We start from the raw sequence: 18178 nt of genomic DNA, 5'->3' as shown, positions 1-18178 counted from the left end.
GAGCCACTTTGGGGGGAAAGGTTTATTTCACCTTACAGTTTCTAAGCCTTCATGAAGGGAAGTCAGGGCAGGAACTTGGGACAGGAATCTGGAGGCAGGGCTGAACCACAGGCCAGGAAGGGACTCTGACTGCTGATTTGTTCCCCATAACTTGCTCAGCCTGCTTTTTTGTGCATCCCAAACCACCTGCCCAAGGATGACACCACCTACAATGAGTTAGACCCTTCCACTTAGATCATTAATCAGGAAAATGCTCTACACACTCGCCTACAGGTGACTGATGTAGGGATTTTCTCAACTGAGGTTTCTCTTCCCAGATAAGTGTCACTTAGGTCAAGTTAACCACAGTTTAAAAAAAAAGATTCACTGCCTTCTGTCTGTCTGTGTCCATTACTATACCTTCTGTGGGTCCCACATGTGAGTGAGATCATATATAGTTTCCTGTTAGTGTCCAACTTGTCACCTCAGCCTGAGATGCCCCAGGTTCATTCTTATCACAGTCACAATTCCTTTCTTCCTCTGCCAGCGATCGGACCCAGAACAAGCACCACAGCTGCCTGTGGGCCTTCTGCAGGAACCAGGACATGGTTCTCTCCACCCTCAAGTCATCATGAGTCATAGTTTATATCTGTGCTCTCACACACAGTGTCTCACATATAGGCATACTACTGAACACTTGTCACATACAGTGGCATGAGAATGGAGGTCTCCAGGCAATGGGTATGACATTGACCTTGATCACCTGAGCCAGCTAGACAAACCCTTAAGGTAGAAATGAACAACCTGGCAGACGATTTCATCAGCAACAGAGAAACCAGCCTGTGCCCCCATGAGCTGAACTGCATGAATTCTCCTCCTGCATCTCAATGAGAAGGCCGTCAACGAGCCAGTCTCATCAGATGGATCAGTGTGTGTGCATGTGTGTGCTCATGTGTGTCTGTGTGTGTGCATATGTGTGTGCATGTGTATGTGTGTGCATGCTTATGTGTATGTCTGTATACGCATGTGTCTCTCTGTGTGTACATGTGTGTGCTTGTGTGTGCATGTGTATGTATCTATGTTTGTATCTTCAGGTATGTGTACCTGTGTGTGTGCACATGTGTGCACATGTCTATGTGAGAATGTCTGTTTCCTCATGTATGTCTGTGTGTGCATGTATATGTGTGTGCATGTTATGTGCGTTTATGTATATGTCTGTGCATGTGTGTCCGTGTGCATGTATATGTGTATGTGTGTATGTCTGTCTTTGTGTGTGCATCTGTATGTTGTATGTGTGTGCATGTGTCTGTGTATGCATGTATGTCTGTGTGTGTGCATGTGTATGTGTATTATGTGTGTGTATATGTATGTGTGTGTGTGTGTGTGTGTACTGAAATTGCTCCCCCAAATGAGGTGAAAACAGGCCTTCCTGTTTCCTCATTATTATTCTACTTGCTCAGAAAAGTGAGCTGCTTGTTTGTTCCAAGTAAAGGGCTCATGGAGTGAATTGTCTCCCCCTATCTGCAGATCTCTATTTTTGAAGTACATCTGGCTCATACCAATTACACCGATGCCTCATTAGGAAAGGAGTGCTGTGCTGAAGGAAGTGTTTGAAGAACAGGGGCATTCATAAGATGCTAAGCTGTTAGAGTTTCATCTGACCCATATTTACCTCTTAGTTTCTTATACTGAGTTGTTTCCTTCATGAGCAACCAGAACACAGAAAAATGAAGAAAACAAAACAAAACGAACAGAAAAACCACACCATAGAATAGTGTGCAAAGGACCCACGAGGGTAGGGGATGGTAAACTCTGCAGTCCTGGGGTTGTAGAGTCTGCATTGTGGAGTGTCAGGAAAGCCCCACCTCTGTGTGTATTCTTTGTGTGCAATTGCACAGGTGTGTGTGTGTGTGCGTGTGTGTGTGTGTGTGTGTGTGTGTGTGATATTCGGAAGCCAGAGAGAACCTCTAGTGTTGTTCTTTAGGTGTCCCACCTTCTTTCCAAGATGAGACCCCTTATCACCAAGTAGGCTTAACTGGCCAGCTGGCCAGTGAGCCCCAGAGATCTCCAGCTCCCCAGCCCTGGGAATATAAGTGTGTGCCACTAACCCCGACTCATTTAATTATTTTTTTCTGGGGACAGGACCCAGGTCTCCTACCTCTTGTAATCTCTCCTGAGCAATCTCTCCATCCCTAGAATATCTTTCTAGATGCCCCAGTCTTGCTGTGTGTGCTGAGTACAGTAACTTACATGAACCCACTCCATCCTGACTGGCCTCTATTTGGTACACAACTGACAAGTGAAAGAAATGACTGTCCCTTCCCCAGCGTACGTCTGTTGCCTATAGTTCAGCAGAAGTGTGGGGATTTGCCCTCCTGCATTCACAGTCTCTGAGCTTGAGTTCACTGCTCCCTGGCACTTGGCGATGGAATTGACAGTGTGACACTATCCTCTTTGTCTGGGTATGACCTTCCTTGGCTGTGCTACTCAGGCTAAAGCAGAGTGTTTCCTACCAGGCTGAGAGCCAGTCTAGACATGAAATGTGTGCAGTGAAGATGTGGTGGGGGTGGGAGAGAAGTAGGAAGGGGAGGGTGGTCTGGTTTGCACAAAGCTGGCACCTTGTCATCCCAGAGACAGAGAAGTCACTCTGGGTTCAGCAGGAAGGGCAGAGTTGTCATCTCTCTAGGGCTTTGCTGTGACTGTGCCTGTCCCTTTATTGACTGTCTCTGTAGTGGCCAGCCACCTTTCTACTAGGTTTACCTGGGCTGGCTCTTAATGGATGTCCTGGGGCACAAACCAGCTGAGGCACCCCTGCTGTCTCCCCAGACACTGGCCCTCCTCCTTCTGCCCCAGCTCTGCCCTGCGAGGCCACCATAGGTGATTGTCAACAGATCCCTTCCATTCTAGCCCTGCAGTGCATTGTGTTTAGAAGGTGGCTGAGTTTTCCAGAGACCATCTGCAGGGACTTGCTCTAGGACTGGTCCTCTTTGCTTCATAGCCACACAGAGAAACAGATGGTTTACGGCTGAGGCACACGTGTAGGCCTGTGGACACATCCTCCTTCCTCCTCTGTGGTAGAGGCGTACATGCAGCTGGCTACACAGGTTCCCTACTTACCTGTTGTCTAAGCCTGAGCCTCCACACAGCTTCCTCTCTCCTCTGGCCTGTCTTGATGAGCATGCCCACTGTGTGAACTAGTTTTCTCTGGTGTTTTTTGTAAAATCACATCAAGAAGACAGTCTACCTGGCTAAGGAGATAGGTCAGTCAGTAAAAATAACCCGAGTTCAATATGCACAATACACGTGTTAAAAAATGCCAGGATATCTGAGCATGGTAGTGCACACCTTAGACCCGGCATTCTGGGCAGAGGCGGGTGGATCTTCCTGAGCTGGAGGCCAGCCTGGTCTACATAGAGTTCAGGACAGTCAGGGCTATATAGTGAGATGCTGTCTCAAAACAAAGTAAAACTAAAGAGCCAAGTATGCTTATACATTCTCACACTTCCAGGGGATGGGGATAGGAAGATCCCTGGGGTTGGCTGACCAGCTAGCCTGGCCTACTTGGTGACCTCCAGGCCAAAGAGAGGCCCTGTCTCGCAAAGCAAGGTGAACAGCATCTGAAGAAGGACATGTGAGGTTCCCCCCTGCATGCGCACACACACACACACACACACACACACACACACACACACACACACACACACACTAAGCTACAGCTGTATAACAGTCCAACTCAAAAGTACCCATGAGCAGAGAAAGGGCATTGTGATATGTATCAGACATTTTCAAAGAAAAGATAGGAAATGAATGAGAGAATTAAAATCCAATGATTGTGCAGTTAAGAAGAAAATACAGGGGGTTGGGGTTTTAGCTCAGTGGTAGAGCACTTGCCTAGGAAGCGCAAGGCCCTGGGTTCAGCCCCCAGCTCCAAAAAAAAAAAAAAGAAGAAAATACAAAGTACTCCTTAGGTCCAGGGATCAAACCTGTACAAAAGCCAATTTTGCACAATCAGTGTGTGTTTGGCTGAGCTTTGGTTTACTGTGTCTGGTTTCATTGTGGGAATCAGACACTTCTGAGCCCAATGGCAGGAGCTGAGCCGAACAGCAGCTTAGAGGCAACAGCAGACACACAGATCCCAGGTCTCTGCACTCACCCCTGCAGCTCCTGCAGCCCCGCAACCCCCTGGACTCCCTGGAGTCCCCCATAGCCCTTTGCAGCCCCTGTAACTCCCTGCAGCCCCTGCAGCCCCCTGTAGCTCTCTGCAGCCCCTGCAGCTCCCTGAAGCCCCCTGCAGCCCCTGTAGCTCTCTGCAGCCCCTGCAGCCCATCTCCCCAGCATCAGCTCTGCTCACCTTTCTCTAATTTGTTTTCCCACAGAGGAGATTCTGAAGAGCCACATCGCACATTGGTGGTCGCCAGATGGTACAAGGCTCGCCTATGCCACCATCAATGATTCCCGAGTTCCACTTATGGAGCTGCCAACCTACACGGGCTCTGTCTACCCCACTGTGAAGCCCTACCACTATCCTAAGGTAGGCGAAGGGCAGGCTCAGTCAAACCCAAATCACTCATGAGCTCTTTCACCCCCTGGTTCCAAGTATTGTCAGACGCCTTTGCCAGCGGCACCGTAAACGCTCATTACTTCATGTTAAAGTCCTGTCTTGGTTGAAGTGACACAAATCCAGCAGTTCTGACTCCTTACAGCATATGCAGCTTCAGGAGGTTGGAAGGACCTCCCTCTGTCCCCTGTCCCTGGGCCTTGGTGATGCTATGCTGTCCATAGTCACCGTTGGGTCTGGGAGCTTGTGTCCTCTAGCTGGACTCAGTTAACTATAGTGTATGAGACTAAGTCCACATCCACCTAGCCCCTCTCTATCCCCTAACATATACAATACACACACACACTAGCCATACATATAAACACCAATCATATACTCTCTCTCTCTCTCTCTCTCTCTCTCTCTCTCTCTCTCTCTCACACACACACACACACACACACACACACACACACACACACACACACACACACATCCTAAACAAATGTCATTGACAAACTAAACTCTAATAGATTCTTTCATTTGGTAGTACGCTCTGGGACCTGTGAGAAATTGGAAAGTGCTATCTTGCTCAGGTCTTGGGTTCCCATGTTTTAATAGAAATCCCACCAACGCTGATTGACAGTTCTGGCTACTGCCCTCTTCACTCCCACTCACAGTCAGAGCCCTGAGGCACACAGACACCAGCCTGCTTGTTACTGTGGGGCAGATTCCCTCTAACATAAATGTACAGAGGGAGTGAGGACATCAGCTAGACCAGCCCTCACATTTCTCCCAGCCTCTTTCAGTCCAGAATTCGTTCTCAAGACTGAAAGAATTGCCCGAATTAGTCAAGTCTACAGCTCCTTATTGATGGAGTCCCACCTGAGCTGTGCCCCTGAAGATCAGCACTCCACACCCCCTATGCACACTCCACTCTTCATGGCGCTGTGCCTCTCCTGCCCTTCTCCAGTTTCCCTCCCTTTCATGTGACTGACCAAGTACCCACTGACATTGGCAGATTCAGGGAACTGAATGGGACGGGAAGGTGCCAAGACTCCTAAGAAGGGAGAGCTGGTCCAAATATCTCTCTGCCTTTTAAAAATTCCATGGTTTAGGTCTGGAGAGAGCTCAGTTGGTAAAATACTTGCCATGTCAGCATTGAGGCTTAGAGATTGAGCCCCACATAAAAAAATTCTGGGTGAGGTAGGCTATTGTTGTAATCCTAACACTGGAAATGCTGAGACAGAATTCCTGAGGCTTACTGATAAGCCAGCCCTGGTGAACTCCAGGCTACTGAGAGATGCTGTCACAAGAAAAGAAAGTGGATGCACGACACCCAGCGTTGTCCTCCGGCCTCCAAACACATGCAAGCACACACATAATGTCACTGATGTCACATCCACACCTGCGTATACACACATACAGCCACACATAGCCACACAACCGATCTGTCCTCCACAGAGGTTATAGTCTTCAGTATCAATCCCCACGGTACCCAGATATGAATGTTCAGGAAGAGACATCGTAAAGCCACCGTGGACTCTAGGCCGTTTGTCCCAGGCTGCTCCCTCACTGCTCTGTCCCCTCACCCCTCACTTTGCAGGCTGGCAGTGAAAACCCCAGCATCTCCCTCCACGTCATCGGCTTGAATGGACCCACCCACGACCTGGAGATGATGCCACCTGACGACCCCCGCATGAGGTTGGTGTTGCATAGCATTGCATTAGGAACAAATTCAAAAGGAAGCCATTGATGCAGGATCTCCAGAATGGACTCTCTATAAAAGGATAGCTTCTTCCTTTCTCTTTGTGTCCTGGACTGATCTTACCCCTTGCCAGACAGGATTAGGTACCCCCAGCTGAGACTGCATAAACCTGAACTGGGGTGACTTCCTAGGACAGGTCTCCAGCGGCTCCTCACCAGGCAGACTCCTCCATGTGCACTGGCCGAGCAAGTGGAGCAAGGCCAGTCAGTTTGCCTGATGTTTTTCCACTAAAATGAAATGGCTCAGGTTATTGCTCCATATCTTTCCTGAAGATCCCTCTATTCCATCATTCCCTTCTCAGCCAATCCCTGCCAAGCCTCCTGGGGCCTGGTCCAGCCAACGTGCTGAATTAATACAGAAAGTCACCTGGAAAATTTCAGCCATCTGTTTGAGTTAATTGGGAGTCTCGTTTAGTCAATTTGGTGATGCTGTTTCCACAGGCTTGATTAACTTCAAGGACAATGAAGAATTAGCTGCAGTCAGGATGTGAAGTTTGAATGCTGGCTTTCAGGTCTTCTGCTTGCTCAAATTTCTTAAGCTAAATGCAATAACATGCTTCAAGAACAGCACAAATCTGTGACACACAGATGCCACTCACTCCACCTACTGATCTGTGTCACGTTGCCTTAGAGGCTTATTTATTTCTATTTTGTACCTACAAAAATTTTGCCTGCATTTAAATCTATGTGCAGCGCATGCACTTGGTGGCCGCAGAGACCAGAAGAGAGAGCCAGGTCCCCTGCAACTGGAGTTACAGATGGTGGTGAGCCACCATGTGGGTGCTGGGAACCAAGCTGAGGTCCTCCTCAAGATCAGCAAACACTCTCAGCCTCCGAGCCATCTCTCTGTAGACATTTCTCCCAGTAGACATTTCTCTAAAATGTGCTCAGAGATGTGAGAGTGCAGTCTCAGTGTGAGCACACCGTTGGTATTTGCCTGTCATTCAACCTGGCTCTAAGAATTTAGAAGTGAGCACGAAGCTTACAGTGTAGAAAGTGAAACAGAGATCAGGCAAAGTGTCACAACCATGTAAACAACCATGAGCTTGAGAAGAATCATCAAAGTGTGAGATAAAAGATGCTATTTGCCTGAGTCATAGACTAGACCAGAATTTCTCAGCCTGGACACACATGAAATCTTGGACCTTTAGAGTCTTGTGGGGCTTCCCTGTGCATCGCAGACTCCTGCCCTGCCTTAGTCCCTTTCCACCCACCCCCAGCAAGGGATGGAAGAGGCTTCCTGATATCCACAAAGCTCTAGGCAGATAATCCCTGACATGAAATGAGGTTCCCTGCCGACAGACTGGACTCAGTTCTGTGGTCTCGACATTGCCAGCCTCTCTTGCTGGTTCTCTCCTCTGTAAAGAGGAGGAAAGTTCCCATTACAATTATATGTAGCGTAGGCATAAATTTTTTGCAACCTACTTTCAATAAGGATTCAACCTCTCCTCTAGCCCACCACCCAGCAGAGGCAGTGGAAGAGGAAAGTTACTAGGATACAGGGAAAGTGGACCTGTTAGCAGTAGTTCTTTGGAAGAGACTTCCATTTTCTTTCTCAGCAGATCAGTGCCATAGCAAGCACCAAATACAACTTAGCAGCTGGACCAGTCCTCTAGGCAGGCAGACATCACACACAAACCAGTAGCTTCAGTACAGTCCTCTAAGCAGGCAGACACCATGCACGAACCAGCAGCTGTAAATCTTTTTTAAATCAGTTTTCAGTCCAGACTTTATCCCCTCCCAGTCTACCCTCTGACTGTTCCACATCTCATACCTCCTCCCCTGTCCCCACAAGGATGTCCCCACCCCCAGCCCACCAGACCTTCCCACTCCCTGAGTTCTCCAGTATCTTGAGTGTTAGGCTTCTCTGACTGAGTCCAAACCCAACAGTTCTTTGCTGTTTATATGTTAGGGACCTCATATCAGCTGGTGTATACTGCCTGGTTGGTGGCTCAGTGTCTGAGAGATCTCGGGGCCCAGGTTAGTTGAGACTGCTGGTCTTCTTATAGGGTCACCCTCTTCCTCAGCTTCCAGCTTCTCTTTAATTCAACCACAGGGGTCAGCAGCTTCTGTCCATTGATTGGGTGTAAATATCTGCATCTGACTTTCAGTTGCTTGTTGGATTTTTCAGAAGGCAGCCATCATAGGCCATAGCATTAGTAATAGTGTCAGGCTTTAGGGCCTCCCCTTGAGCTGGATCCCAATTTGGGCCTGTTTCTGAACCTTCTTTTCCTCAGGCTCTTCTCCATTTTTCTCCCTTGCAATTCTTGCAGAAAGGAACAATTCTGGGTCAGAGTTTTTGACTGTGGGATGGTAACCACATCCCTCACTTGATGTCCTGTCTTTCTGCTGAAGGTGGGCTCTACAAGTTCCCTTTCCCCACTGTAAGGCGTTTCATCTGAGGTCCCTCCCTTTGAGTCCTGAGAGTCTCTCATCTCCCAGGTCTCTGGTAAATTCTAGAGGGTCCCCCCACCTCCTACCTTTCAAGGTTGCTTGTTTCCATTCTTTCTCCTGGCCCTAAGGACTTCAGTCTTGTTCCCTCCCCCGACCCAATACCTGATCATGTTTCCTTCTTTCCATCCCTTTCTCCTTTCCCACCCAGGTGCCTCCCTCCCTTCCCCCTCCTTTGATTGTTTTCTTCTCTCTCCCTAAGTGGGATTAAGGATTCTCAGTTGAGCCCTTCAGCTTGTTAACTTTTTTGAGTTCTTTGGATTATATCCTGGGTATTCTGTCCTTTTTTTTTTTTTTTTTTTTTTTTTTTTTTTTTTTTTTGCTAATATCCACTTATTAGTGAGCACATGCCATGCATGTCCTTTTGGGTCTGAGTTACCTCACTCAGGATGATATTTTCTAGTTCCATCCATTTGTCTGCAAAACTCATGATGTCCATTTAATAGCTGAAAAGAATTCCATTGTATATATGAACCACATTTTTTAATACATTCTGTTGTGGGACATCTGTGTTGTTTCCAGCTTCTGGCTATCACAAATAAGGCCACTATGAACATAGTGAAACAGTTATCCTGTGGTATGGTGGGGCATCTTTGGGTATATGCCCGAGAGTGGTATTGCTGGGTCTTCAGGTAAATCTATTTCCAATTATCTGAGGAACCTCCAGGTTGATTTCAAGAGTGGTTGTACCAGTTTGCAATCCCACCAGCAATGGAGGAGTATTCTTCTTTCTCCACATCCTTGACGCCATGTGTTGTCACCTGAGTTTTTGATCTTAGCCATTTTGATTGGTGTAAGGAGGAATCTCAGGATCATTTTGATTTGCAGTTTCTTGATCAGGAAGGACTTTGAACATTTCTTTAAGTGCTTCTCAGCCATTCAGGATTCCTCTGTTGTGAATTCTCTGTTTAGTTCTGTATCCCACTTTTTGATTAGGTTGTTTGGTTTTTTTGAAGGTTAGCTTCTGGAGTTCTTTATATATTTTGGATATTAGCCCTCTATTGTATATGAGGTTAGTGAAGATTTTTTTCTCAATCTGTAGGTTGCTGATTTGTCCTATTGTTTATGTCCTTTGCCTTAAAGAAACTTTCCAAGTCCATGAGGTCCCATTTATCAATACTTGATCTTAGAACCTAAACCTTTGGAGTTCTGTTTAGAAAATTTCTCCCTGTGCCAATGAATTCAAGACTCTTTCCCAATTCCTCTTCTATTAGATTGAGTGCATCTGGTTTTATGTTGAGGTCCTTGATACACTTAGACTTGACCTCTGTACAAAGTGACAATTATGGGTCTATTTTCATTTTTCTCCATACAGACATCCAGTTAGACCAGCATCATTTATTGAAGATGCTTTCTTTTTCCCATTGTATAATTTTGGCTTCTTTGTCAAAGATCAAGTGTCCATAAGTGTGTGGTTTTATTTCCATGTCTTCAATTCTATTCTGTTGATCGATCTGTCTATTTTATCATTATTACTCTGAGGAATAGCTTGAGATCAGGGATGGTGACCCCAGAAGTTCTTTAATTGTTAAGAATTGTTTTCGCTATTCTGGGTTTTTTGCTTCTCCAGATGAATTTGAGAATTGCTTCCCTTGTCTTTGCAGAATTATGTTGGGATTTTGGTGGGAACTGTGTTGGATCCCTAGACTGCCTTTGGTAGGATGGTCATTTTTACAGTTAATTCTGCCAATCCATGAGCATAGGATATCTCTCCATATTCTTTTTTTTTTTTCAGGTGGATTTTTTTTTTAACTTGAGTATTTCTTATTTACATTTCGAGTGTTATTCCCTTTCCCGGTTTACAGACCAACACCCCCCTAATCCCTCCCCCTCCCCTTCTTTGTGGGTGTTCCCCTCCCCATCCTCACCCCATTGCCGCCCTCCCCCCAACAATCACGTTCAGTCTTACCAGGACCCAGGGCTTCCCCTTCCACTGGTGCTCTTACTAGGATATTCAATGCTACCTATGAGGTCAGAGTCCAGGGTCAGTCCATGTATAGTCTTTAGGTAGTGGCTTAGTCCCTGGAAGCTCTGGTTGCCTGGCATTGTTGTTCATAGGGGTCTCGAGCCCCTTCAAGCTCTTCCAGTTCTTTCTCTGATTCCTTCAACGGGGGTCCTATTCTCAGTTCAGTGGTTTGCTGCTCGCATTCGCCTCTGTATTTGTTGTATTCTTGCTGTGTCTCTCAGGAGAGATCTACATGCGGTTCCTGTCTGCCTGCACTTCTTTGCTTCATCCATCTTGTCTAATTGGGTGGCTGTATATGTATGAGCCACATGTGGGGCAGGCTCTGAATGGGTGTTCCTTCTGTGTCTGTTTTAATCTTTGCCTCTCTATTCCCTGCCAAGGGTATTCTTGTTCCCCTTTTAAAGAAGGAGTGAAGCATTCACAGTTTGATCATCCATCTTGAGTTTCATTTGTTCTAGGCATCTAGGGTAATTCAAGCATTTAGGCTAATAGCCACTTATCAATGAGTGCATACCATGTGTGTTTTTCTGTGATTGGGTTACCTCACTCAGGATGATATTTTCCAGTTCCAACCATTTGCCTACGAATTTCATAAAGTCATTGTTTTTGATAGCTGAGTAATATTCCATTGTGTAGATGTACCACATTTTCTGTATCCATTCCTCTGTTGAAGGGCATCTGGGTTCTTTCCAGCTTCTGGCTACTATAAATAAGGCTGCTATGAACATAGTGGAGCACGTGTCTTTTTTATATGGGGCATCTTTTGGGTATATGCCCAAGAGAGGTATAGCTGGATCCTCAGGCAGTTCAATGTCCAATTTTCTGAGGAACCTCCAGACTGATTTCCAGAATGGTTGTACCAGTCTGCAATCCCACCAACAATGGAGGAGTGTTCCTCTTTCTCCACATCCTCGCCAGCATTTGCTGTCCCCTGAGTTTTTGATCTTAGCCGTTCTCACTGGTCTGAGGTGAAATCTCAGGGTTGTTTTGATTTGCATTTCCCTTATGACTAAAGATGTTGAACATTTCTTTAGGTGTTTATCAGCCATTCGGCATTCCTCAGCTGTGAATTCTTTGTTTAGCTCTGAACCCCATTTTTTAATAGGGTTATTTTTTCTCCCTGCGGTCTAACTTCTTGAGTTCTTTGTATATTTTGGATATAAGGCCTCTATCTGTTGTAGGATTCGTAAAGATCTTTTCCCAATCTGTTGGTTGCCATTTTGTCCTAACCACAGTGTCCTTTGCCTTACAGAAGCTTTGCGGTTTTATGAGATCCCATTTGTCGATTCTTGATCTTAGAGCATAAGCCATTGGTGTTTTGTTCAGGAAATTTTTTCCAGTACCCATGTGTTCGAGATGCTGCCCTAGTTTTTCTTCTATTAGTTTGAGTGTATCTGGTTTGATGTGGAGGTCCTTGATCCACTTGGACTTAAGCTTTGTACAGGGTGATAAGCATGGATCAATCTGCATTCTTCTACATGTTGACCTCCAGTTGAGCCAGCACCATTTGCTGAAAATGCTATCTTTTTTCCATTGGATGGTTTTGGCCCTTTGTCAAAAATCAAGTGACCATAGGTGTGTGGGTTCATTTCTGGGTCTTCAATTCTATTCCATTGGTCTATCTGTCTGTCTCTGTACCAATACTATGCAGTTTTTATCACTATTGCTCTGTAATACTGCTTGAGTTCAGGGATAGTGATTCCCCCTGAAGTCCTTTTATTGTTGAGGATACTTTTAGCTATCCTGGGTTTTTTGTTATTCCAGATGAATTTGCAAATTGTTCTAACTCTTTGAAGAAATGGATTGGTATTTTGATGGGGATTGCATTGAATCTGTAGATCGCTTTTGGTAAAATGGCCATTTTTACTATATTGATCCTGCCGATCCATGAGCATGGGAGATCTTTCCATCTTCTGAGGTCTTCTTCAATTTCTTTCTTCAGAGTCTTGAAGTTCTTATTGTACAGATCTTTTACTTGCTTGGTTAAAGTCACACCGAGGTACTTTATATTATTTGGGTCTATTATGAAGGGTGTCGTTTCCCTAATTTCTTTCTCGGCTTGTTTCTCTTTTGTGTAGAGGAAGGCTACTGATTTATTTGAGTTAATTTTATACCCAGCCACTTTGCTGAAGTTGTCTATCACCTTTAGTAATTCTCTGGTGGAACTTTTGGGATCACTTAAATATACCATCATATCATCTGCAAAAAGTGATATTTTGACTTCTTCTTTTCCGATCTGTATCCCCTTGACCTCCTTTTGTTGTCTGATTGTTCTGGCTAGAACTTCAAGAACTATATTGAATAAGTAGGGAGAGAGTGGGCAGCCTTGTCTAGTCCCTGATTTTAGTGGGATTGCTTCAAGTTTCTCTCCATTTAGTTTAATGTTAGCAACTGGTTTGCTGTATATGGCTTTTACTATGTTTAGGTATGGGCCTTGAATTCCTATTCTTTCCAGGACTTTTATCATGAAGGGGTGTTGAATTTTGTCAAATGCTTTCTCAGCATCTAATGAAATGATCATGTGGTTTTGTTCTTTCAGTTTGTTTATATAATGGATCACATTGATGGTTTTCCGTATATTAAACCATCCCTGCATGCCTGGGATGAAGCCTACTTGATCATGGTGGATGATTGATGTGCTCTTGGATTTGGTTTGCCAGAATTTTATTGAGTATTTTTGCATCGATATTCATAAGGGAAATTGGTCTGAAGTTCTCTTTCTTTGTTGGGTCTTTGTGCGGTTTAGGTATAAGAGTAATTGTGGCTTCATAGAAGGAATTCGGAAGTGCTCCATCTGTTTCAATTTTGTGGAATAGTTTGGATAGTATTGGTATGAGGTCTTCTATGAAGGTCTGATAGAATTCTGCACTAAACCCGTCTGGACCTGGGCTCTTTTTGGTTGGGAAACCTTTAATGACTGCTTCTATTTCCTTAGGAGTTATGGGGTTGTTTAACTGGTTTATCTGTTCCTGATTTAACCTCGGTACCTGGTATCTGTCTAGGAAATTGTCTATTTCCTGCAGATTTTCAAGTTTTGTTGAATATAGGCTTTATAGTAAGATCTGATGATTTTTTGAATTTCCTCTGAATCTGTAGTTATGTCTCCCTTTTCATTTCTTATTTTGTTAATTTGGACACACTCTTTGTGTCCTCTCGTTAGTCTGGCTAAGGGTTTATCTATCTTGTTGATTTTCTCAAAGAACCAACTTTTGGTTCTGTTGATTCTTTCTATGGTCCTTTTTGTTTCTACTTGGTTGATTTCAGCTCTGAGTTTGATTATTTCCTGCCTTCTACTCCTCCTGGGTGTATTTGCTTCTTTTTGTTCTAGAGCTTTTAGGTGTGCTGTCAAGCTGGTGACATATGCTCTTTCCTGTTTCTTTCTGCAGGTACTTAGAGCTATGAGTTTTCCTCTTAGCACAGCTTTCATTGTATCCCATAAGTTTGGGTATGTTGTACCTTCATTTTCATTAAATTCTAAAAAGTCTTTAATTTCTTTCTTTATTTCTTCCTTGATCAGGTTATCGTTGAGTAGAGCATTGTTCAACTTCCACGTATATGTGGGCGTTCTTCCCTTATTGTTATTGAAGACCAGCTTTAGGCCGTGGTGGTCTGATAGCACGCATGGGATTATTTCTATCTTTCTGTACCTGTTGAGGCCCGTTTTTTGACCAATTATATGGTCAATTTTGGAAAAAGTACCACGAGGAGCTGAGAAGAAGGTATATCCTTTTGCTTTAGGATAGAATGTTCTATAAATATCTGTTAAGTCCATTTGGCTCATGACTTCTCTTAGTCTGTCTACGTCTCTGTTTAATTTCTGTTTCCATGATCTGTCCATCGATGAGAGTGGGGTGTTGAAATCTCCTACTATTATTGTGTGAGGTGCAATGTGTATTTTGAGCTTTAATAAGGTTTCTTTTACGTGTGTAGATGCCCTTGTATTCGGGGCATAGATATTTAGGATTGAGAGTTCATCTTGGTGGATTTTTCCTTTGATGAATATGAAGTGTCCTTCCTTATCTTTTTTGATGACTTTTAGTTGAAAATTGATTTTATTTGATATTAGAATGGCTACTCCAGCTTGCTTCTTCTGACCATTTGCTTGGAAAGTTGTTTTCCAGCCTTTCACTCTGTAGGCAGCAGAATGCGGGGTCCTCGTTGCGTATCCAGTTTGTTAATCTATGTCTTTTTATTGGGGAGTTGAGTCCATTGATGTTGAGAGATATTAAGGAATAGTGATTATTGCTTCCTGTTATATTCATATTTGGATATGAGGTTATGTTTGTGTGCTTTTCTTCTCTTTGTTTTGTTGCCAAGACGATTAGTTTCTTGCTTCTTCTAGGGTGTAGCTTGCCTCCTTATGTTGGGCTTTACCATTTATTATCCTTTGTAGTGCTGGATTTGTAGAAAGATATTGTGTAAATTTGGTTTTGTCATGGAATATCTTGGTTTCTCCATCTATGTTAATTGAGAGTTTTGCAGGATACAGTAACCTGGGCTGGCAGTTGTGTTCTCTTAGGGTCTGTATGACATCTGTCCAGGATCTTCTGGCTTTCATAGTCTCTGGCGAAAAGTCTGGTGTGATTCTGATAGGTCTGCCTTTATATGTTACTTGACCTTTTTCCCTTACTGCTTTTAATATTCTTTCTTTATTTTGTGCATTTGGTGTTTTGACTATTATGTGACGGGAGGAGTTTCTTTTCTGGTCCAATCTATTTGGAGTTCTGTAGGCTTCTTGTATGCTTATGGGTATCTCTTTCTTTAGGTTAGGGAAGCTGTCTTCTATGATTTTGTTGAAGATATTTCCTGATCCTTTGAGCTGGGAGTCTTCACTCTCTTCTATACCTATTATCCTTAGGTTTGATCTCCTCATTGAGTCCTGGATTTCCTGTATGTTTTGGACCAGTAGCTTTTTCCGCTTTACATTATCTTTGACAGTTGAGTCAATGATTTCTATGGAATCTTCCGCTCCAGAGATTCTCTCTTCTATCTCTTTTATTCTGTTGGTGAAGCTTTTATCTACGGCTCCTTGTCTCTTCTTTTGGTTTTCTATATCCAGGGTTGTTTCCATGTGTTCTTTCTTGATTGCTTCTATTTCCATTTTTAATTCCTTCAACTGTTTGATTGTGTTTTCCTGGAATTCTTTCAGGGATTTTTGTGATTCCTCTCTGTAGGCTTCTACTTGTTTATTTATGTTTTCCTGTGTTTCTCTAAGGGAGTTCTTCATGTCTTTCTTGAAGTCCTCCAGCATCATGATCAAATATGATTTTTAAACTAGATCTTGCTTTTCTGGTGTGTTTGGATATTCCGTGTTTGCTTTGGTGGGAGAATTGGGCTCCGATGATGCCATGTAGTCTTGGTTTCTGTTGCTTGAATTCCTGCGTTTGCCTCTCGCCATCAGATTATCTCTAGTGTTACTTTGTTCTTCTATTTCTGACAGTGGCTAGACTGTCCTATAAGCCTGTGTGTCAGGGGTGCTGTAGACCTGTTTTCCTGTTTTCTTTCAGCCAGTTATGGGAACAGAGTGTTCTTCTTTCGGGCGTGTAGTTTTTCCTATCTACAGGTCTTCAGCTGTTCCTGTGGGCCTGTGTCCTGAGTTCACTAGGCAGGTCGCTTGGAGTAGGAAGGTTTGTCTTACCTGTGGTTCCGAGGCTCAAGTTTGCTTGTGGGGTGTTGCTTATGAACTCTCCGTGGGGGCAGCAACCAGGAAGATCTGCGCCACCCTTTCCGGGAGCTTCCATGCACCAGGGTTCCAGATGGCGTTTGGTGTTTTCCTCTGGCGTCAGAGATGTGGGCACTCTTCTGGTTTCCCAGGCGTGTCTGCCTCTCTGAAGGTTTAGTTCTCCTTCCCACAGGATTTGGGTGCAGAGAACTGTTTATCCGGTCGGTCCCTTCAAGTTCTGGCGGTGTCTCAGATGCAGTGGATCTGCTGCTCCTGGGCCCTCCTCTACGGGGACCCAGAGGCCGTATACAGTTTCCTTTTGGGCCAGGGATGTGGGCAGGGGTGGGCAGTGTTGGTGGTCTCTTCTGCTCTGCAGCCTCAGGAGTGCCCACCTGACCAGGCAGTGAGGTCTCTCTCCCACGGGGTTTGGGGGCAGAGAGCTGCTGCGGGCAGGGATCCGCGGGTTTGGGACTCCCGCTAAATACCGGAAGTGTCCAATCCTAGAGGAATTTTGCCTCTGTGTGTCCTGAGTTCACCAGGCAGGTCACTTGGAGCAGGAAGATTTGTCTTACCTGTGGTCCCGAGGCTCAAGTTTGCTCGTGGGGTGTTGCTTACACCATCTCTCCGTATTCTGAGATCTTCTTTGATTTCTTTCTTGAGAGACTTGAAGTTATTGTCATAGAGATCTTTCACTTGCTTGGTTAAAGTTACCCCAAGATATTTTATATTATCTGTGGCTATTGTGAAGGAAGTTATTTCCCTAATTTCTTTCTCAGCTGTTTATCATTTATACAAAGGAAGGCTACTGATCTGTATGAGTTAATTTTATATCCAGCCACTTTGCTGAAGTTGTTTATCAGCTGTAGAAGTTCTCTGGTAAAATTTTTGGGGTGGCTATCATATCATCTGCAAATAGTGATACTTTTACTTTTTATTTGCCAATTTGTATCCCCTTGATCTCTTTTTGTTGTCTTCTTGTTCTAGCTAGCACATCGAGTACTATATTGAATAGATATGGGGAGAGTCTTATCCTTGTCTTGTCCCTGGGATTGCTTCAAGTATCTGTCCATTTAATTTGACATTGGTTGTTGGTTTGCAGTAAATTGCTTTTATTATGTTTAGGTATGGGCCTGACATTTCCAACACTTTTAGTATGAAGTGGTGTTGCATTTTGTCAAATGTTTTTTCAGCATCTAAGGAGATGATTGTGTGGTTTTTTTTTCTTTGAGTTTGTTTATGTAGTGAATTACATTACTGGATTTTCATATATTGAACCAACCTTGCATTCCTGGCCTGAATCATGGTGAATGATGGTTTTAATGTGTTCTTGGATTCAGTTTGCAAGAATTTTATTGAGTATTTTTGCATCAATATTCATAAGCAAAATTGGGCTGAAGTTATCTTTTTTTGTTCCATCCTTGTGTGGTTTAGGTATCAGAGTAATTGTGGCTTCACAGAATGAATTTGGCAGTGTTCCTTCTGTTTCTAATTCATGGAATAGTTTGAGGAGTATTGGTATTAGGTCTTCTTTGAAAGTCTGGTGGAATTCTACACTAAAGCTGTCTAGACCTGGGGTTTTTGTTTGGGAGGTTTTTAATGACTTCTATTTCCTTAGGGGATGTGGGCCTATTTAGATAGTTTACCTGCTCTTGATCTAACCTTATTCTGTGGTATATATCTAGAAAATCATCCATTTAATCCAGATTTTCCAGTTTTGTTGAATATAGGCTTTTGTAGTAGGATCTGATGATTTTTTAAAATTTCTTCCATTTCTCTTGTTATGTCTCCCTTTTCCTTTATGATTTTGTTAATTTGGATA

General features: G+C 44.1%; 1 protein-coding gene across 6 annotated transcripts in view; it reads left to right on the top strand.

Moving 5' to 3' along the window:
* Positions 1 to 18178, top strand: part of Dpp6 (dipeptidyl peptidase like 6) — a 906096-nt gene that overhangs the window by 797288 nt on the left and 90630 nt on the right. For all 6 annotated transcript variants that reach the window (XM_087656307.1, XM_087656309.1, XM_087656310.1 and 3 more), the window contains 2 exon segments: positions 4356 to 4510; positions 6120 to 6217. In XM_087656307.1, the coding sequence (XP_087512433.1) occupies positions 4356 to 4510; positions 6120 to 6217 (253 nt within the window).

Source organism: Rattus norvegicus, chromosome 4, assembly GCF_021556685.1.
Source record: "Rattus norvegicus strain SHRSP/BbbUtx chromosome 4, alternate assembly SHRSP_T2T, whole genome shotgun sequence".
NCBI lineage: Eukaryota > Metazoa > Chordata > Mammalia > Rodentia > Muridae > Rattus > Rattus norvegicus.
This window is presented reverse-complemented; position numbering and strand designations above follow the sequence as displayed.